This window comes from Nipponia nippon, unplaced genomic scaffold (assembly GCF_047370975.1).
Source record: "Nipponia nippon isolate SJK-2023a ecotype South Korea unplaced genomic scaffold, ASM4737097v1 scaffold_40, whole genome shotgun sequence".
Taxonomy (NCBI): Eukaryota; Metazoa; Chordata; class Aves; order Pelecaniformes; family Threskiornithidae; genus Nipponia; species Nipponia nippon.
In genome coordinates, this window is record NW_028262359.1 from 1,045,288 (window position 1) to 1,066,816 (window position 21,529).

The 21,529-nt window shown below is 54.5% G+C and overlaps 1 protein-coding gene across 3 annotated transcripts in view; it reads right to left on the bottom strand.

Annotated features, from left to right (window-relative positions):
* The window catches only part of CNTFR (ciliary neurotrophic factor receptor), a 211,173-nt gene that overhangs the window by 22,345 nt on the left and 167,299 nt on the right, over positions 1–21,529 (bottom strand). For all 3 annotated transcript variants that reach the window (XM_087777690.1, XM_087777692.1, XM_087777691.1), the window contains exons 5-6: positions 1,855–1,972; positions 1,205–1,371 (exon numbers count right to left, since the gene is read on the bottom strand). In XM_087777690.1, the coding sequence (XP_087633816.1) occupies positions 1,205–1,371; positions 1,855–1,972 (285 nt within the window). The remainder of the gene's footprint in view (positions 1–1,204; positions 1,372–1,854; positions 1,973–21,529) is intronic.

Here is a 21,529-nt window from a genome sequence, read left to right on the forward strand (position 1 = left end):
CCCTGCTCCAAAACAATTTCCCTGCTCTGTTCAGAGCTAGCACCTTGTTTCTTGTTTGATGTTTTCCAGGATTTGGGGTAGAAAGGGAAAATCTAGGATAGCAGTGGAGCTCCTCTTCTTGTACTTCGGCACTTCCAGACGCTTGGGACTGGGACATGCAGCACATCGAAGGCAAAGACTGACTGCTGGCTGCACTTCAAGGATTCATTTATTTGTTTTTCTAGTCCAGTAATTGCCACATGTAACCAGCAAATTGTTTTTTGACGTGTTCCTGAACTCTATTCTCTCCCATTTTTCCTGTTCTTCGAGGATGGGCAGTCTTGTCATGGCACCAGCTGTAATCCGGCTTTGGCTAGTGGCAAAAGCGCTGTGCCCAGCTCCCTGCTTTGCTGTGCTTGGCACTGAATCGCTCAGTCCACGCCGGCCCTTCACAGTCAGAGGAGCACCCATGCTGCGGGTCCGGACGTGGCCAGGCAGCATCCCTGCGGCACAACCGGCCGCACAGACACGCCGGCGCCCGGGGCCCGCTGCTCTCTGTCCCACATTGCACGGCATCTGCTGCCTGGGTAGGGCAGTGAAGAGGTGCAAAGCAAGGAATAGGGTTTTTAGGAGCATGTTAGGTAAGGGTTGGTGGAGGATGACTTTGGGAGGGCTTTATCCTGACTAAGGGTGGGGGCAAGATGATGGGACATTTTAATTTCTCTTCCAATCCTAATTCCCATGACTTTGCTTCCAGCACAAACACCAAACCTCTCTTTTAGGAACACTCACACGGGCAAGAAGGTCAACGCCATTTGGACCACACCAGTTTCACACCCCAGTACTTGGCAGCCACTTCCCCAGCTCCCAAGCAGGGAGGAGCTGAGCAACCACGGGAGACCTGGACCACTGGGGATGGGACCAGGCAGGGCACCAGGCCACTGACGGGACCAGCATGGGGGCTGCCTGTGGGCATCCTGCCTGGCTCCCCCAGGATGCTCAGGTGCCGGCATCAGTTAGGGCAGGGCCATGAGAATCAGGGGGGGCACGGGGAGGATGCCAGTGTGGCTCAGACCCTGGCTCCATCTCATGCATGGATAGGCAGAGGCTCCACTTGGAGAGCCCGCCCCTTCCCTGGCCCATTGCTCTGGTGGGCGACGCTGTGTGCAGAGCAAGCCAACCCCAACACCGTCTCAAAGAGGCCAGTTGCCGCCGTGGAAGTTACCTATGGCGAACTCGTCAAAGGTGAGAGTGGTGGAGTTTTTGCCCAGAGCATTCGTGACTGTCAGAGTCACCTTGTACTTCACCGTCGAGAAGAGCTGGAGGTATCTGATGTGACACCTGTTTTTGGGAAAGACATCCTTCTCACAGACCATCTCTCTCGTGCCGTGTCTGGAAAGCAGAGGTGAGAAGAGCTGTTACCTATGGAGCGGTGCTTGGGGTCGGGGATGATGCCATGCCATGGCCAGGTCTAAGTGAGGGACATTGCTGCTGCCTGGCCACAGCCAGCATATGGCAGAAGGGAGCATGGTTGTGCCAAATGCACCAAAAAACAGTGGGCACAACCTTCACTGTGGACAAGTGGTGCAAAGAGGATGGACTTGAGGGGCATGGAAAGGGGACCTGGGAGCTGGGGACTTTCCTGGTCCCCTCTGGGGAAATTGGAACTTCACTGGGACAAAGCCCGAGTGTCAAGCATCCAGTTTGGATGTCCCTGGATCATCCTTCCCCAGGCCCATTTTTGGGACACCAATCCCGTATGCTCAGCCCAGGTCAGACCCACTGCCCCAACACTTCACGGCACTACTTGGGATCTGCTCCAGGCTGCAGGGACAAAAACTCACCCCAGTGCACCCTTCCTTCCCAGGCACTTACACGACGGAGATGTTGAAGGAGTTGGGGATGTAGGTGGGAGTAGGCAGGTGCCAGCTGCAGTAGAAACCCTTCGGGTAGTTGTTGGACCGGCACATCAGCACTGGGTCCTTCGGCGGGGCTGCCAGGGAAAGAGAAAGAGCAATTACCCATTGAGGTGAGGTTATCACCAGGTCCTGAACAAGGGGATGTCCCTCCACTCTCAACAGCAGCCAGCTCAGGAGGGGACACAGTTTGCAAGTGGAGCCTGGTCTGTGTTTATCAGCTGCCTGAAGCATCCAGGGGCCCTTGTCCCATGTCTGCTGCTGAGGTCCCCGTGAGATCTTGCCTTGGACTGGGCTGCGCACAGCAGCTCACCTTCTTCCCTGGCAGCTCACCAGCTCTAATGCGAGATGGAGTGGCAGAGGAGATTGGCAGGTACCGGGGGAAATTGTCTTCAGGGCTGCGACAGAGACGTCGTTGATGGGGAGGAGGTGCTGCTCTCTTGACCCTATTAAGCTACAGCGCTTACAGCTTTCTCTGCCATGTCCCTGGGGAGGGATAAACTTGTTGAGGGATGATCCTCCAAAAGACCAGAGGTCCTCGAAGGGAGGAAGAAGGACTGCTTATGGCAAGATGAGGAGGAACAACCTGAAACCAGCAGAGAAAATTCAGCTCTGCAGGAGGACTGGCAGTGTTAACGCTTTCAGCAGTGGGGTAGAGCATCCCATCCTAGGGCCCTGCCTCCCAAGAGCCATGGAGGTAACTGGAGATAGGACGCCAGCATGCAGCGGGGAGCAGCCTTCCTCTGGCCTCGTCAGCCGGTCCTAGGGGTTAGAGGCAGAAGAGGATTTTAAACCCAACCAAGTGTTGACACTGCACTCAGCTTTCCCAGCCACACGTGCACTCTGTGCTCTTTGCAGGAGCAGACAGAGCTGCAGGAAGACTCTGCAAAATGCCAAGGGGCTGGTGCGTGCAGGAGGATGAGATGTGACACCTTTCAGCTGATAAATTTTGCTCTTGTAGGTTGGTAAAAATCTTATCTGACACTGAATTCAACTCCTCTCAGAACCTGGACACTTTCATTGCTAAGAGCAGAGTTTGGCTCTAACTGGAGGACTTTGGCACAGTACCTTGCCATAAAATACACTCCCTGGGCTGGGTGTGCACCAGGGTTCCCTTGGAAAGGCTGTCTGAACCTGTGGCAGTCCCTCTTTCCCTTCCTTCGTTAGCCCTCATCCCTATGCATCCAGCTGGGATATCCCAGGACATGTTCTTCTCTCCAAGCAGAGGTTTTGAAACAAACCTAGCAGACCTGGCAGCCTCAGTGCTCACCAACCCACCATGGTTCCAGCAGTGCTCCCCATCACACAGCTAACCACTCTCCTCCCTGCCTCTAAGACAGATGCCTTACCCATGGCCGTTACCGAAAATGAGATGCAAACCGGGATGCAGTGATGCAAGAGTTCAGGGAGCAACCCCAGCCTGGGAAACTCCTTCCCCCAAGGGCTGCAAAGGGCAAATCACAAGTCCCACAGCCCTGTGCATGCACCACGCCTTGCTATGGAGCAGCACATACTGATGCTGGTACAGGGAAGCTGTGCACCAACCTAACACCCCTCTGCATGCCATGCCAGAGAAGCAAAGGATGCAGTGACTTGGCTAAGGGTGCCCTTGCTGCACCGGTGAGCTGGCAGCACCAGGAGGATGCCAAAGCCTCAAGTCATCAATGCAAAATGGGACATCACTGCAGCCATGTCTCTACGAATCCCCCATGTGGTGCACAGCCCTGCAGAGCTGCCGGTCTCCAGGAGGTCTCCTCAGCCCCGCTTAGGCGCAGCCCAGGCCGCTCTGGTGTAACATGCTTGGGGATGTGTCTAGGACTAGAGCAGGACGCTGATGGGAAACAGCAGCCTGACCGTGCCCTCTGGAGAGGGCCAACCCAGCCTGTTTGCTGTGAGCGCGGACTGCCAGGGTGGGCTCAGCATTGCACAGAAGAGCCCATCGTCAGAAAATAATGATGGGTTTTGCTAAAAAAGCTTTCTGAGAGGATGCCATGAGCTCCAGCTGCAGCACCCTACTGCAGCCTACAGAGGGGAAACTGAGGCACTAGGCTTGCACCCATGCTGGTGCCTCTGGGGCAGGGCTGGAGAGGGAGCAAGCAGATGACAAGAGAGGGAGAGGGAGCGGGAGAGGAGGGGGCTGGCAGGGACGGGAGGCTGTGCCAGTCCACGACGCGCGTTCCTCCTAATGGCTATTTCAGCCTTCAGCCGGCAGACGAAGGCCAGAGCCTGGTTAATGAGCCTCCTAGCTAAATTATTCAAGCAGACCCTTTGCAGCAAAACAGAGTGGCTAATCACAAGGCCAGAGACAAGGGCCCAATCCCTGCTACAGCTCCATCCTCCTCCTCCTCCTCGCCAGCTCCTTAACCCCTTCCCTGCTCCACAGCTGCCCCCGGGGTGGGGTGGGAGAAAAGGCAGGGCAGCATCGCCCTTCGCAGGGGGCAATGGGGGAGCCGGGGACTCCCGGGAGGGGTTGAAAGGGTGCAGGGGATTTAGGGACAACCTTTGGGGTCCGAGCGACCGCGTGGTGGCAGTGTGGGCTAACAGCACCCGCCTGGCACCCGGCAAACGGGCAGGGGGCTGGACATATTGCCTGGAGGTAGAGGATGCTGGGGATGCTGCCGTGGGACTCACCCACTTGCTGGTTGTGCTCAGCTGCCCCGCACGACACCAGGAGCCAGCCGGGAAGGCAGGTCAGAGGCAGCTGAGGCTTCGGCGAGCATCCCTGCGTCCTGCATGGTCCCTGCCCAATGAAGAGGCTCTGCCCTACCTGCACGGCCCCAGATGCCGCAATGCTACTGAGCCGCAATTAGTCCGTCTGAGGATAATTTATCTCCATTGTCTCCAGTACTGTGCCGGATCTGGCTCTTGGTGATCTGTGCTAATTCCTCCAACGAGGAGGTTGGGACGGGTTTGTGCCTCCCGGTTTGCTTTGCTGGGAGAAGGCGGGCTGCCCAAACTGCCTCCTGCTTCCATCCCCCCTCTGCAGCAGCCTTTGAAGACGCCCCATTTTCACAGCCTTGAATGCCTTGAAGATCCTGTCCTTTGCTCCAAGATGGGGGGCCCCAAATGCAGCCCCTAGCCTCTGTGCCCACAGCATCCTCCACCTTTCATCCTTTGGTGCCTGTTAGCAAGCCAGAGGTTAAGGAGAGCCTGGGGAAGGGGGACAAAATGACCCTCGTGTCTCTGCCACCCTGGTGCCCATGCAGAATCCTCAGCCTGCTGCAGCTGAAGGGATGCTGCTGTATGAAGCCTGTCCCGCCCCAGCCATCACCCTCTCTCTCTGGGCAGGGACAAGCTGTCTCATGGGCACATTCCTGCCACCTCCATCTCTCCAAAGAGCCATCAGTCCCAGAGCCACAGGCATTTTGGGAGGGGCAGAAGTCCACCCCATGGGAGAGCGCAGGGCCAGTGCAACGTGCCACTCGGGGCTGTCACCATGACACTATGCGGGTGACTGTGACCATGACCACCAGGCACCACGAAGGAGAGGGCTGTAAGCTGCCATGGTGCATTGAGAGGGCTGTCTTTGCCCACCCTGCCACAGTGTCTTCTGCAAGCTGGTGGCAGGGTCCCCATCTCCCTATGGGAGACGGTGGCTTGCAACCCCATTCCTCTCCCCTCCTCTCCCAGGAAAGGCGCTCGCCAGCACAGCTCATCCTGCCCATCAAAGGCTCTTAAAGAGAGCAAATAAAATTGCAGGCTCCAATCGATCCGGCACTCCGTAATGCTGTCTTTGGAGGTGGGCCAGCCCGTCGGGCCGATGGAGAGAGTAAGAAAGGCAGCGGAGGAAAACAAAGCCATCAAGGGAGCATTAAAGGCTTTTTCTGCCCTGAGGCTTTGGGCAGTGCCTCTGGGTGTCCCGCTCCGACCTCCTCTATCCTCTCCTGGCTGATGTCCGGCTCTCAGCCCCTGCCTGATGCTGAAAACAGCCTGCGCAACACATTGCCCCTGCATGGGCACTTCTCCCTGTGCTCCTGCATGCAGCCTCCCTAATCCTGGCAAATATTTACTTCCCCGTCGCCACATGGAGCTGCTGAACTCTGTAAAGGCAGAGCGCCTTTCCTTTCGCTGCAAACAGTGCCTGCCCTCTCTAATCTGTCTATTAACCTCTCGCATGGCAGGAAGCCACTTCTCCCACGCACTCTGCTGATGTCCTCTCTGCAAACCCAGCGTATTTAATGCCCAGCCGTGGCGGCTTCCCAGCGGCTTGGGCTGCAACCAGCCTTGCTGCAAAAGCTCGGGGCAAGGGGATGAAAGGCTGTGCCAGACCGGGCGCATCCCACCTGGGTATGCCACTTGCAAGCCATGTGATGCTGCAGCAAATTCGGAGCTGTAAGAGGCAGTGAAGGCTGGTGCCAGGGTCACCGTCTCTGCAGACCCCGCAGAAGACCAGTGGCAGGGAAGGGGTTGGCCTTCCCACCACACAGTGACCAAGCTTTGCATCCATTTGACCACTGTCTCTCTGGCTTGTTGGAAATAGCTGTCGCTTGACCAGCTCCAGCATTTCTGCTCAGCTGGGGAGAGCACAACAAGTGGTCCTTAAGGATGAAACCGCTCTGGATGCATCAGCACAGACACAGATTTTTGTCTCCCTCCCCATCTCTAAAGCCCAGTCGTCCTTGTACCCTGAGTCCCACTGTGCAGGGGGAAAGTGTGACCAATCCATTTTAGAAACCACTAAAAATGATCTACAATAGCTTTTCCTAGCCCTGCTAGGTCATGAGATAATGGACATTAAAATTGTGGCATTTTTATATATAGAAAAGTTATTTTAGGTCATTTTTAGAGGTTTCTGAAATGGATCAGTTATAATTTTCCTCTCCTGCTGAGGGCTGAACGTACTAAAGATACCTTGCTCCACAGGTGGAGGGATACAAAAAATAGTACCAATAAAAGTTTTAAGAGGCCTCTCAAACACTTCTGTAGGAGGTATTTCTTCTGGTGCACTCAGGGCACATTCAGGCACCGGGCTGCTGAGGGATGTTGATCCTACAGTGTGCTTGTGGGGTCACCTGCGTAACTCATCATCCCTGTCTCGGGCCAGCAAAGCCTCAGGGTCCATGACAGCAGCATGGGCTTGTGCTAGAGCTACAGCTGTGACACAGCCTGCCTGGACGTGGGCAGGACCCCTGTGCTGCCCCGCGCTGGGGGACAACCCCAGCACCGATGCTGTTCTGCCACCAGATGCCCACTGTGAGCATCCCTGCCTCTCCCCAGTGCCCATGGCAGGATCGCTGCCCCGTCTCTTGCCTGTGTCTGAAACAACCTCCACATCCTCACCCGATGACTTTTTTCACACCACAGCCATGACCTTGCAGGCGGTGGGTGTGTGCCAATAAGTAAAAAGGGGCCGAGGCCAACTGTATGAGGTTCAACAAGGCTCAGTGCCGGGTCCTGCACTTGGGTCACAACAACCCCATGCAATGCTGCAGGCTGGGGGAGGAGTGGCTGGAGAGCTGCCTGGAGGAAAAGGACCTGGGGGTGTTGGTCGACAGCCGCCTGAACACGAGCCAGCAGTGTGCTCAGGTGGCCAAGAGGGCCAATGGCATCCTGGCTTGCATCAGAAATAGTGTGGCCAGCAGGACCAGGGAGGTGATGGTGCCCCTGTACTCGGCACTGGTGAGGCCACACCTCGAGTCCTGTGTTCAATTTTGGGCCCCTCATTCCAAGAAGGACATCGAGGTGCTGGAGCGTGTCCAGAGAAGGGCAACAAAGCTGGTGAAGGGTCTGGAGCACAAGTCTGGTGAGGAGCGGCTGAGGGAGCTGGGGTTGTTCAGCCTGGAGAAGAGGAGGCTGAGGGGAGACCTTATCGCTCTCTACAATTACCTGACAGGAGGCTGTAGCGAGGTGGGGGTCGGTCTCTTCTCCCTAGTAACAAGCGATAGGACCAGACGAAACGGCCTCAAGCTGTGCTGGGGAGGTTTAGGTTAGATATTAGGAAGAACTTCTTCACCGAAAGGGTGGTCAAGCATTGGAACAGGCTGCCCAGGGAAGTGATTGAGTCCCCATCCCTGGAGGTATTTAAAGAACGGATAGATGTGGTGCTCGAGGACATGGTATAGATGGACTTGGCAGTGATAGGTTAACGGTTGGACTCGATGATCTTAAATGTCTTTTCCAACCTTAACGATTTTATGATTCTATGATTCTAAGGCACCCAAGTGACCAAAAGCAAAGCTGCAGAGGCTGGAGGGCACAAGTGGGACACACCTGGGTGTGAGATGCCAGCCCTGAGCACACGGGCACATGTGCACAAGAGCAGCACACCCTGCACCTACACGGATGCTTTTGTCAAGCACAAGCTGGCTGCAAGCACAATGTATTATTTATCTAATGCCACTTTTCTAAAATTGTCTGTGTACAGCAGGCTGGTAGAAAACAACAAAGAAAACAACAATGAATATATCATATTTCTATACGATCGGGGAGCATCTGCTTGCTGTGCACCACCTGTGCTGGAGTGCAGCATGGCTGTGGCTGGGGATGGTCACCTCCGCTGCCCCAAATTTGGGATGCAGCTGTGTTTCGTTGCTGGAGAAAGAGAGGGTGGCGAAGCTCCGGTTTTGCTCTATTAGCCCTTGTCCAGAAGGTTCTTGGATAAGGGTGAGGATGAGGAGGGTTGCAGAGGACAGTGGCAGGCAATGTTCCCCTACGTCGTGTGGGAACATCATGTTCATAACCACTGCTTCTTCAAGAAGGATTAAGGAAGTTTTTCTTTAAAATTAACATGGCAAAATTCATTTGAGAAAGAATTAGAGAGTCCAGGGGTGCAGGGTGAGATGGGCTCATCCCTCACTGACCTCCTAGGTGACCTGGGCAAGTGATGGAGACAGGGTTCAGGTCTCTCCCAGTCAGACTAAGCCACACCAACCTTAGCAAGGGACATTTTCAGGGGGACATTATTCCCCCTTGAAATTAGACACCGAAGACTTATCCCTCTAGAGTGTGAGCCATCCCAGCTGAACACCAGAGTTGCCCAAATTCAGCCCAGCCCCGACACCTTCACGCTGCAGCATCTCCCCGGGAGCTCCCAAAACGGGCCAAAGACACCTGCGGCTGTAACCAAAGTCCGCTGGCCCTGCTGCCACCTAGGAGCCAGTTCCCCAGCCTCAAAGAGCAAGAATTTATTCCCCAGAAGGTGCTGGAAAAAAAGGTGGACTCAGCAAAAGATAAATTTCTAAAAGGCCCTGTTTTACACTGATTGGGGCTCGTAAACCAAGCTATGGATTTTCTCATTTCCCTTGCAGAAAACTCAGCGCGTGTGTCAAGAGGTAGCGCTGTAAATTTTTGGGTGAGGCATTACTCATAGAGAAGAGAGAGCTCAGAGCCCCGCTTTAAGCCCATATCGCAGTGCAAGCTCCTAGCCCTAAAAGCTGCCTTGCCGCAGGACAGTGTGATAACAGGCTCACCAGAGTTTGCTTCATCCTGCACTGCACGAGGCCGTGCTATTTGCAGAACAGCAGAGCTGCTCTTCAAACCTGACAGCTCTCAAGCCTGGTTAAGCAGCAAGAGGAAAGAGCAAGAGGAGAGGGGTTCCGGCAGCCATGCCATGGGGTGGGGTGGCCAGCTGGCACAGTAGTCCTCTCTGGAGATGCTGCCCAAGGTGCGGGATGCTGCTGGAAGGTGATTTCGGCAGGTGAAGCCATCAGGCATCCTGCACTCATGACGGACCCCCTTGGTCCCAGCTGCAGAGATGACTCCCTCCAGCAGCGCAGGTGCTGGGCAGCATTGCTGTCCCAGGGCAATGCCCACACGGGTCCTTGGAGATCTCGCCTGGCACACCAGCACTCCAAACCCAACTGTGCTCCTGCAGGTTACCCTGTCCCCACGGGCCGGGATGCTGGGCTGGATGCCTTAGGGAACGATGTGCAGAGGGGATACTGGGCATCTCCAGCCTTCACTTGGGACCACACCACAGCAGAAAGTCCCTCCTAACCCTCCTGTCCTCCATCGGAAATCAAAGAGCAGCTTTGCTCTGGAACAGTATTAAATATTGAACAAAAGAAAGCAAATCTGTTATCTGGGATAATTGGGAGTAAATAAAACATTTAACCAAACCAAATGCAGCTGTTTCTACTTGGAGCCGGCACAACAGCAGGGAAGCCAGCTCAGCTACTCTGCATCCTCGTTACGGCAGCTGATTATTGTTTTGTGTATAACAGTAGCACCGCCAGGCCTCGAGCGAGGCCGGGGCCCACGGTGCTCGGCGCGGCACACCCGGGAGGGGTACACCAGCAAGGCAGGACATGACAGCACGGTGAGTGCGCCGGGCATGGGAAGCCCTTTGCAGCGCTGGGGTTTGCTCTCCAGCCCGGGGAGTTCACGGCGAGGCCGGCTTTCCTCCCCCAACACCTCTGCGAGGGGATTTGCATGTAACATAAACCATTTCAGAGCCAGGTCACTGGTTCACACATAGCCCCGGGCAGTAATGACCAAACCTCCTTACCGACTGCTCTGGGATTGAGCGTGCCGGGCCTCCGTCCAGCTCCTGGAGACCTGAAGAGTGGCGTGGGGTGAGGGACTGTGCAGCTCCCAGGGGAAGGTGCCGGCAAATGGAGCCAAAGGAGGCTCCAAGGATGGAGAGTGCCCAGGTGGCGGGGAAGGGGCTGATGTGCTCTTTGCTTTCTCAGAGCAGCCATGGGGCTTTCCACCGTTGGGGTTTGGGGAGAAGACCTTGATGCCCCTGCAGCTCCCACCCAAATGCTGACCCTAACCCCTCTAAAATGGATGGGAAGGATGCAGGGCATGAATTGCATGGGGTTTTCCAGTCCCTGCCAAATAGTTTCTGCTTCTGGGGGACCTTCTCTTCGACATGAGGCTGGATGCACTGTGCCAAGGCGATGCAGGGGGAAAATGCTTCCTAGCACCCACACGAGTTCCCCAGAAGCTGCTCCTCACCCCAAGGAGCTCGTGGTCGGTGCACATGGGAGCACATCCCAGTCCTGATATCCAGAAAGGAGTAGCTGCCTCCCTTGGTACCCCTTGATAAAAGACTTGATCAGAGCAGCCCAAAACTGCTCTGAAGTGTTGTTTTCTGCCATGCCTGGTCTCAGTGTACACCAGCTGTGAGCAACACTCAACCCTGCAGCCCGAGTCTCCTCCAGGAGCTCAGCTGGAAAAGCTGCCAGCCAGAGGGAGGGAACATCCCTGTCTGCTGTGTGGGAAGGCTGTGCCTTCCATGGCTCAGCTGTGCAGGGGGCATGCGGGGTCCCCCTGAGGGCTCCCCAGCAGGTACTGGGGAGGCTGAGGGTCTGTGCCATGGCAGCCCGCTGCCTCCATGCCTGTGGAGGTTGCAGAGGGCACTCAGCATCCCCTTCTCCCTCTTTTCCCAGCTCCAGGCACAAAAATCCTGCACGATCTACCCCGTGCAATGCCCCTGTTCCCTCCATCACCTTATTTAAAGGTTTCAAGAAAGCAATTCATTCTCCCGGCCTCTCCAGATGGAGAAGACAGGGAAAATACCAGGTGCAACCAGACACAACTGGGACCATCAGCAGCCGTGTATCCTCGGCAAAGTTGTCCCACCAGAACTCCTCGAAATTGTATATTTATCCAGGAGGAGCCTCTTGAGAGAAGATACAAGCACTTTGTCATGTACCAAGCAACAAGCTAGCCACGAATATTACCAGCTATCACTCCCAGTGGGGGAGTGTGGGCTGCCTCTAACAGCCAGCAGCTCTCCAAAAATGCCTCTTCTCTCTCCATCCCTCACGAGAGCAGCCTGGATACGTCCCCTTGTCTGCTCTGCTCTTCCCCAGGCTGCTCTCTGCAGCGAGGGGGGTACCTGCTGGCAGAGAGGTCTCTCACCCCACAGGGAATGGAGAGGAAGAAGTAAGACATTTCTGACTCTATGGAGGAGAAAAACAGATATTTTTGGGCTTCTCTTCTCCTACCTGGGCAGGAGGAGGAGTTGATAGGAGCGGTTAGTAACCAGACATACCCCCCATCCACTTTCTTCTGGCACTGGCTTTTGCAGGAGAAGCTCCTTTCCTTCAGCATTTACAGAAAACCACCCTCTCCTCTTTTCTTCGTTTTGCTAGAGGAAATGCTGCAGACTGTGCTCCCATCCCCTTACAAGGCAGACCCCTATGGCACTCTCCAGACTCCACTGGCTGCTCCACCTTGGATTCAGTTGGGACAGGGGACCTGAAAGTGGGCATCTGTGTGCCGGTACTCCCTGTGCACTGGTTGTCTGCACAGGCAGCGAAGCCATTTGCTCATCCTCGAGCCAGCCCTGTGTTTGGCCATCCAGATTGCATCTGGGTTTGCTCACGGAGACTCAGCATCCCCTGGCCACCGACTCACATCCTCGGGACTGCCCTTCTGCCCCACACCACTGCTCTCCTGGTGAGATGCTATGCTGTCCCATGGGGCTGATCTGCAGCCTGTGCCTGTCCCTCATCCCCAGGGACCATGCAGCACTTCATGTGTGAGACACCCGGCCCCTGCAATGCTGGTGGCTTTGCCCTGCTTTGTGTCATTGGCACAGTTCTGCTGGGAAACCAACTGCAGGCACCTTGTGAAAACAGCTGGGCTGGAGCCAGAGGTCCCCCGAGAGATGCCGAAGTTGCTGTAGAGAGCTGACACAGGACCAGAAGGCGCCTCATATGGCTTCTTTCTGTGCTGTTCCCACCCTGAATCCGTGCTAGTCCCCGCAGCAGCAGCCAGACTCCTTGCGTGTCTGGTGATGTCACCTGGCCCATCCCACATAATATACATATGCATGTATATTATGTCCTTCTGCATAATATACCCTGGAAAATCACAGCACTGGACTCTGGTGGGGACGGGGCCGAGATGGACACCCCGGGGGGTGGCTCTGGTTGCCGGTGCTGTTCAGGCTGCTCAGGGATGCTGCTAGCCCATTAATGACATGCATCAGGGAAGATGCTTAATTTGTCCCAGGAAATGAGGTCTCCGCACCAGTCCTTAGCTGCGCACTCTCTGCCTTTAAGAAAATATCAGTCAGGCATGTCACTAACAGCAGGAGGGTCCCCAGCTCAAGCCTAAATCCTCCCCTGTGCTGCTGTTACCATGGGGTGGAAGCAGGAAGGAGGAGGAAGCCCAACTTCAGGGCATCAGTCTCTGCAGCTCAGCCTTCAAGGGGACAAAACCCAGAGGACCGTGGCATTTCTGGAAGAGGTGGGCTGAGATACCAGCTCAGCTAACCCCACTGCTTGACATCACTGCTCTCTTTAGGAATATCTTTTTTTTAGCCTCAGGCCTGAATCAGGCCCTGGCCTCATTCTTATCTTACGGCAATGAGATCCTTGGGATGATGTAAGTCACACAACCCCAGACTTCACTGCATTTGGAAGTAATAGCTGCATCCTTAACTCAGTCAACTTCAAGGGAGGTCCCATTATTCAGCCCATCTGTAAAGAAATGGAGCTAAAAAAAGGCTCTTTGCTTTATGAATATGATGCTCATCTTCCTCAAATCCTGGCTTGACTCTTAAATCCCCACAAGTGGCAGAGAGCAAACCCCGCGGGATGCTCCTGCTGCGCACGGTCAGGACAGCTTAAACAGCTTGAGGGGCTTGGGGAGCCCCCTCCCACCCGCGTGAGAGCCCGCAATTTGCAAAACGAAGCATGAAGCACAAACCAACTCGATTACTCACAGCGACTGTTCTCACCCGCTCTAATCATCACCTGTAAAATCTTTGCAAGGTTGTTTTCATTTTCTTCCCTGACGCTTCCCCCAGCTATGGTCTGCAGCGAGCACCTCACTAAATTCCCTTAATCTCCCCTTTAGGTCATACGCTATTTTCCAGTCTGTTAATCAATTTTCCTCTGGACTCCCTCTAATTTATCAATGGCCTTTTAATAATGTAACCCCCAGAAGCGAACACACTTTTCCTGAGTGCATTGGCACCAGATCAGTGCCAAGAGCAGCATCGTTGCTGACCCTGCCCCGGCAGCGATAACCTGGATGTTCAGCACAACTTGTCCCTTCTCATGGAGGACAGAGGCTTCTCATGCATCCTCTGATTTGCTTCCAACCAAGAACAAATAACAAGCAGTTATTGTTACGAAAAATGCTGTTATAAATATTGTAATTATTTCCCGAGGGCTGGCAGGAGCCCCCAGCACAGAGCTCCCCCGGGGCAGGCAATCCTCCTGCAAATGCCAAGCACCAGAGCTGGGGACTGAGCTGTCGCCTGGAGGTCCCCAAATCTCTTTTGGGCAGGGCAAGAGGGGCAGGATGCCAGGATGGGCACCGGTCACAGGTGATCAGCGCACTGCTGCTTTTTTTGGGGATGCACCGCACTGTGCACACAGTGGCACTGCCCACCACAGCAGGAGACCCTCAAGAGACCTGGGGCAGAGGGGAGAGGAGGGCACGGTGCCCAGATACCCCACCAATGGGCTGCAACTGATGCCTGGCTGGGTTGTGGTCTCTGCAAGAGGCTCAGCATAGGATCAGGGAGTTTGGCAGGGAAGCCCAGGGCTGCTCTTTCTTCCCTTGCCTTTCTCACCCCCTCCAAGGTCAAACAGTTCTGGACTCTCAATAAACTGTTGTAGAGGCTCCAGGGGATTTCAGGAGGTATTTGATAGGATTTCAGCAGACCTGAAGCGTGACTTCACAGGGACAGGGGGGAAATACCCTAGAGCTTTGGAGGGAAACGTTATTAGGGTCACTGAAGGATTTTGCTGTGCTCTCTGAAGCATTGCACAGAAAATTGCAGGAGAAGTGCAAGCCCCATGGTCTGGACCTTGCCAGCAGCAGGATGCTGTGATGTCCTGGCTCACATGAGCCCCACTGCCCTGTCATGGACCAGGAGCCCACTGCTGCTGCATGCACTGCAACTGCCTCCTGAAACAGGGACAACTCTCCCCTCGACGCACGCAGATGGCTCAGCATCCTTCTGAGATGAGGTGAGTAGCGGGGACAGGTCCGAGAGCCGGGGCTTGGCTGCAGATGAGAGCTGCAAGGACATGCTGGGGAAAAACAGACAGGGCAGGGCAGTCTAGTTTTCCCTGAATACCTTGCTATCCTCTCCTGGAGCACAAAAAGCAACTCTGGCTGGGTTAATGCCAATGCAGCTAGGTCTGTCCCATGGCGTACATGCCACCAGCAGCACTGGAAGGAAGGCAGCATGCCTGGAGTAAGTGGAGAAGTGTGGTGATGCCGCCGAAGTTTCTAACCTTTCCAGCAGTGACATGGGGTTGAACCTGCCTAGGATCCAGTACAGGAGGATTTGGGGGTTGTGTGGAACAGGGAAATGCTGGAGGCACAGCTTGGTACCTGCCCCGTGCCCAGAAAATTGTTCACAGGCATTTTTGGAGAGCAGTTCCCACAGCAGCACCCAGAGTGTTACAGCAGAGCAGCTCAGCCATGGCCCCACATAATGAAATGCAAATGACTTTTGAGGTCATAGCTTACACATGCATCTCAGCGGCTGTCTCTCCTGCTTTCTGCACTAATATGGGCTGGAAAGGCAAGAACTGCGCAAGGACCCGGAGGGCAGATGCATGGTCTTTGTTCCTCCTCCCCATCCCAATGCTTTACTTGGACCCTTGGGTAAGTTTGTAGCTTGAATGCAGCCCTTGCTGTGAGCCAAATGCGTTGCAAATGTATTGGCATGTGTTGTGTCATCTGCAGCAGTTAATAGGATCCATTTTGCAAGGAAGGGGAAAAGAAAAGGAAGAAGAGGAGGGGAACGCTTAAATCTGCAAAACAAACGTCCATCACCCGTTCTGGAGCACTAAACCCACGGCAATAGATTATATATGAAAAACTGGTCTAGAGCAATAATCTGCAAGAGCTTCTCACAACAATGCAGCTGGATTCAGATGTCAAACCAAAATCCTTAGCCCTTAATACCTTCAAAGCCTGTACAAAGAATGGATGTGATGCTGGCCCCGGTGGGGTTATCGGGATATTTGTCTCTGATTTCACCAGGAGCCCCATTAACACACCAATTCCTGCTGCCCCAGGAGAGGGCAGGGGACCTCCCTGTCCAGTGGCACCTACGCCATGCCCCAGCTCTGAGATGTTGCAGGAGTTGCTTTCCCACGTGGTATTTGCTGCAAAGCTTCGGAGAAGTGATAAATGAGAGAAAAGCACCCTGTGCCACCTTATAGCCAAGGAAATGGAGGTACAGAGCAGCCAAGAGATGGCCACTGAGGTTGGAGAGGCTGATGGAGGATGCCTGCTAAATCCCTCAGCCTTGCGTGCATCTCCCCATGCATCCTGGTGAACCTGGGTGCTCAGTCCACCTCTGCCTGTACGTGAGCATCGCCGGGCTCAGCACCCATGGGTGGCTGAGCTGCCCAAGCCCCTGTCCCCCCGCTTGGCCCCAGGCAGGGCTGGGAGAGCCCCACTCACCCACCCGGCTTCCCTGCAGCCCAAGCAGATGTTCTGGGTCCTGGATCCTGGGACGGATCCCGGCTTGATTTATTACTGGACGTGACTTCTGGAGTTTGTCAAAGGCACCCGCTCCCCCTCCCCGACTTTCCCCACACCCTTCCCATTTTGTTTTACGTTCACTTTGTGGTCTCCCCACCATAGCTTGCAATAAACAGAAACTCATTTCCAGTATAAACAACTGCACACTCTGCCCCAGCAAGCCCTACGACCCTGCCTTTCCTGCTCCCCACCCCTGCCTGCTTTGGGCTCTGGGAAAATGGTCTCTTCCTTCTGCTTTTTTTCACCCCCCACCCTCCTGGACCTTAGCATTTTTTTTCTGTTGAGATTTATAACGTGCCAGCCGGAGCCGGAGTGGTCTATCCCACTCCACGTCACGTACGTGCTATTAAAAGTAACTCTACCAATAGATCTCGGTAAGGAAAGCCACCCGAAATCCCAAAGAGCTGGAGAGGGGAGGAAGGCTCTGCCTGAGCTGGCGGTTTATGCCCAAGATGGGGATGTTGGCCCTAGCACAGCCAAAAGCCTCCCAAGATGCAGGATGCCTCTCAAGGCATGAAACAGGGCAGGATTTAGAAAACTTGAGTCATAGGCTCAGCTCTTGTGCACCGATGCATGGGGGCAAGGCTTTGCCCAGTGCTGGAGCGGCTGCTGGGCAGCTATTGGGATAACGAGGCTGTTAGAGACTCTGCACTGCTCATAAACCAGAGGTGTTAGTGCCGATGGTGTTATACAGGGGGGATGCTAATGGTGTTCCCATGGGGGTCGTGCCTGGGCAATCACCAGGACCTGCCTGCAGCTACTTGTGCCTGCAGAGCCCCTTCCCCATATGGCTTTAACAAAATGCCCCTGTGTTGACCACTTTGGCCCAGAACCTGTTTCTGCTCAAACATCCACCAGCTTGTGCTTGTTCAACCCAGTGATCCCCTCCAGGGTGCCTTGCCCCCAGTGATGGAGGAGTGCAGGGCAGATCCTGCCCTCCCCAAGCCCTGAGTCGGGAGGGATGCCAGCAGGATCAGACGACAGCCCGGTGGGAGCCAAGCCCAGGGAGAGAGGCTTTGCAGGAAGGCCATGGAGAGCTGGATGGATTCACCTCTCCGAAGGGCTGGGCTGATGCTCTCAGGGTTGCCTTTATATATCTTCCCCTACCTGGAAGGGAGCTGGCTGGGCCAAGCAGCCTGTCTCCGCTCTTGCTGTGCTCAGTGGGGACAGACAGGCACCTGGGGAAGGCAAATCGAGTCTTTCCTCTACATGGGGTACACAATTGTCTGCAGTGTTTTATGGCTGTACAGGGAGGGTAGCTAATGCACTTGTGTTAGAAAGCCCCTTAACTTTGCAAACACGATGCCCATCAAATGCTTTTGTCGCCCAGGGCGAGCACAATGTGCAAAGCCAGGCTGGCTGTGGCTCAGTGGTGCGGACGGTGTGCCCGACCCCACCATCCTGACCCTCCATCTGCCAGCATGAACCCAAGTGGATGAAGCCAAAGCTGCGCAGATTCAACCAAGAGAAATGGTGAATGTTTTTGACACATGGGTAATTAAACTCTGGAAGAGCTCGCCGAACGCTCCAGTGGATTCTCTGCCACTGGAAGTTTTTAAATCAGGGCTGAATGCTATCCTGGCGGCTATGCTGCCTTTCAAAGAGGGATTCATTCAGGGCAGTGCCCTGGCAGGGGCCACCCAGCAGGGCAGGTGGCAGCAGCGGTCCCCTCCAGGTCTCCCTTGCATCCCACGTCAGAGGGATGCTGCAGGGGATGCACACACCTGCCTCTGTCCATGGCACAAGGACATCAGAGTCAGTTACCTCACAGTACTGGGGGACAAGGCTGCTTGTTTAGCCACAGCTCCTTCGCTGCAATTTTGCTCCCCATTACCCTCTCCCTGGGACAAGCCAGCCCAGGACCACCAGTGGTTAGGAGACAGTCATTTAATTCCAGGCAAGGAGCTGGTCAAAGCAGCCAGTGATTTCATTTTTGCTGGGAGATTAAAACAAACAAGGAAATGAGGTGGGTTAGTGGAAATCTGAACCCAAGTGGTTTGGCTGGAGAGTATCCCAGCATTGCAAACTGGCCTCTAAGAGAGTTGGAAATAGCCTTATCCCTTCTGCAGATGCTGCCTGACCCCAGGCTCATGGTACCACCGGCTGGGACTCACTGACACCAGGGCTTGTGCAGCCCCAGATAGTTGGATTCTGGCTGCTTGTGCAGCATTTCTCTTAGTTTTGCCCCATTTGTTGTTTTTCATGTTGAAATGAGCACCTTGAGGGGGGTGCAGAGCACTGGGGTGCTGCTGGAAGGCTGCAGAGCACCGGCAGCACTGCACCGGGAGATCCACACCTGCAAGAAGGTTGCACTGATTTGGAAAAAACCCACGCACATCATTTATGGGGACGTTAAACCTGAATGACTGTGCAGAGCCCGAGTGCAAGCAGAGATTGAGGTACCCTGGTGCAGAAACCCTGCACAAAGTGCAGGGGAGCTCCAGCCACAGATCCCGGTGTCTGCCCACTCCCAGCAGCGGCAAAATTTGCAGCTACATCAAACAGGTGGGTTTGCCCACCTTCTCTGATTCTCAGGGAGCAACTGATGCTGATTGGGTCTGTAATACTCCTGAGACAAGCCAGTGGGCAGGATCTGGGCTGAATCGTTATCTCCGTTCACCCACTGTAATGCATGAATGCGCTGGGTTGAGCTGCACATACGACACAAGTACCAGGCTGCTGGCTGGCCCCAGGGAAGTCGTGTCTTCAGTGAAGGAGCTGCTCCAGGTGGTTTAAATTCCCTTGAGCAGGAAGGGACTCAGTGACAGAAGTCTGGTAATGCCAAGCCACCTTGGTATGTCCCATGCTGTCTGTGCTGCAGGTCCTGCAGATGGTCTGCCCGTCATATTTGATGTGAAAGTTGAAGGGCATGGGAGGTTTCCTCTGCAAAATGACCGATTCCCATGGAAGCACAATGATCGGGAGGAAACACTCATTTAGAGAAAAGTACAAACGAAAACCTTCAAGCAGAAAAATCCCTGGAGTGGAGAAACCCTTCTGTTATGTGCTGAGACTAATTTTATCTCAACAGCTTGGCTATTATCTTGCATCATGTCTCCATTTGCCGATGGCATGGCATGACACGGCTCCATATCATGATGAGAGCAGTTGGCGTTGCAGGTGGCTGTACCACAGCACAAGAGTTACAGCCGGCTACAAGGAACTGTACAGGTCTGCCGGATTCCCTAACAACAAATCCATAGCAATGGATTAGCTGTCTATGGAGATAGCTGGCAGCATTTTATCACCCCTTCACACCCCATTGATAAAAGCACTCTTGGTATGAAGGGTGGCCAAGAGACCACTCTTCTCCTCTCCTATGGATGACCAGCTGAAGCTGTCTGCAGCTGGCTGGAGCCCCTTAGCCTTTGCTTTGTCCACCCAAACCAAGCATCCTCAGCGCAGTTAATCACCGCAAGCGTCAAGGCTGGAGACAGCCAAGGCCGCTGAAGCCTGGTCCAGTTTGCTGACCCTGGGGAGGAATGCAGCTGACTCACACCATGGGAATCTGACCTCCATCGCGGCCCCAAGACTGGCTGAGATCACAGATATCCATCTCCCGGCACTGCGGCTCCCGGCACTGCTGCAAACGGTCTGGCTTGCCCTTGAGGGTCGCGGCGGGTTGAGTCTCTAACCTCTCCGCAGTGATGCTCTTTAGGCATCCCAGTGCACGTCGCACACCCTGGTGCAGCCTCTGCGCCCCTATCCCTCTCCCTGCCCACTCAGGAGCATGGGCAGCAGCCCTGGCTCTCTCCAGCATGATATCTGCAGCTAGGAAATGCTCAAAGTGTGCCAGCACTGGAGCTCTGCTGCCTCTGATTCTCCTCCAAGAGACCCACAGGGTCCTGTTAGAGCTGCCGTTATGGTGATTTTTATTTAAATCAATATCTTCCATGTTATCCCTGAAGTGCTCGCTACTAATAACCTCTCATCCTCCCAGGATGCCTTCAGCCGTGGTCAGATTTGCTTTGCTCTGCAGAGCTACAGGCTCTTGACACTTCTTTGCAACTCCACCTCTGCCCACGCCGCGAAGCTGCTTCTACCCCCGGTGCCATTCAGCCCCTCCGGTTGAATACCTGCGAGACTCCCAGCTGGTATTTAAGCTTCCAGCCACTGTGATGAGAGGAGAAAGCCCCGAAAAATCTCATTTCCAAAGACTTTTTTCAAGTGCCAGCCCCAGGTGGGAACTGATGAAGCATATCCCCAAGTGTTTGGGTTGAATAGCAGGTTTCAGGTCCAGCGTGTGGCTTTTGAATCCTGCCTCTGCAACACTCCTCGTTACTATTTGCACAATTTAGCCCCGCATTTTTGGCCATGCGATTGCGTGTGCATCCCTGGGGAGAGCAGGGGTTTGTCTGGCTGCCATTTCTCAATGCGAGCATGGAAGAAGTCTGGGTCACTTGGTCACCTGTGCCAGCAAAAAGGGGCAGGGGAAAACTCTGGGCACTGGTGAGATCCTGCTAATCACGTGGTGCACAAAGAAATAGCCTGGTTTCCTGACATCTCTGAATTTAGAAGAATAAATCCTTTCCTGTATCATCTGAGCAAGTACAGGTGCTTTCCTAACGGAGCTAAAAGGCTTGGTGGATCTTCCCCATGCACATGCATGGCTCAGCCTGACAGCCACAGGGTGACAGCCCTGGGGTTGGGGACCGGCCAGCGTGAGGCACGGCCCTGAGGCGACCAGAGATGGAGTCCCACAGAGATGTGCTGCAAAGCCAACCCTCGCTGCGAAGCACCGTGTCCGGGGTGCTGCAGACCCTTGTGGGAAAGGCCTCCCAAAATGAAGCACCAGCCACCATCTCACTTCCTCTGTCTGTCCTGGCTACCCTTCCCCAAATCCCTCCCCAGTGGCTTCCCCCAAGGCTGTAAAAGCCAAAACCAACAGAGGAAAAAGTAAGGCGTAAACCCATCATCGCAATGGCAGATTGGTGCGTTACGGATTTCCCATGTCAAAATAATGGATCAAAACTTGTCCTGCTGCCCGGGCTCCAGAAGGGCACTGCCGCTCCTGCCCATGGATTATGTTTGATGAAACTGAGTTAGTAGCGTTTTTATCTGTCAATTAGGAACCATGAAACAGTTATTAAATAGAGTCAGAGCCCTCCTTGCTGCTCTCTTGGGCAGTGCAGGAGACACATAACAGCCTGTAATGAAGCATTAAGCAGCAGCAGTTTTGTTTCTGATAGGATTGGAAATGATAAGCCAGCGAGGCATGGCTG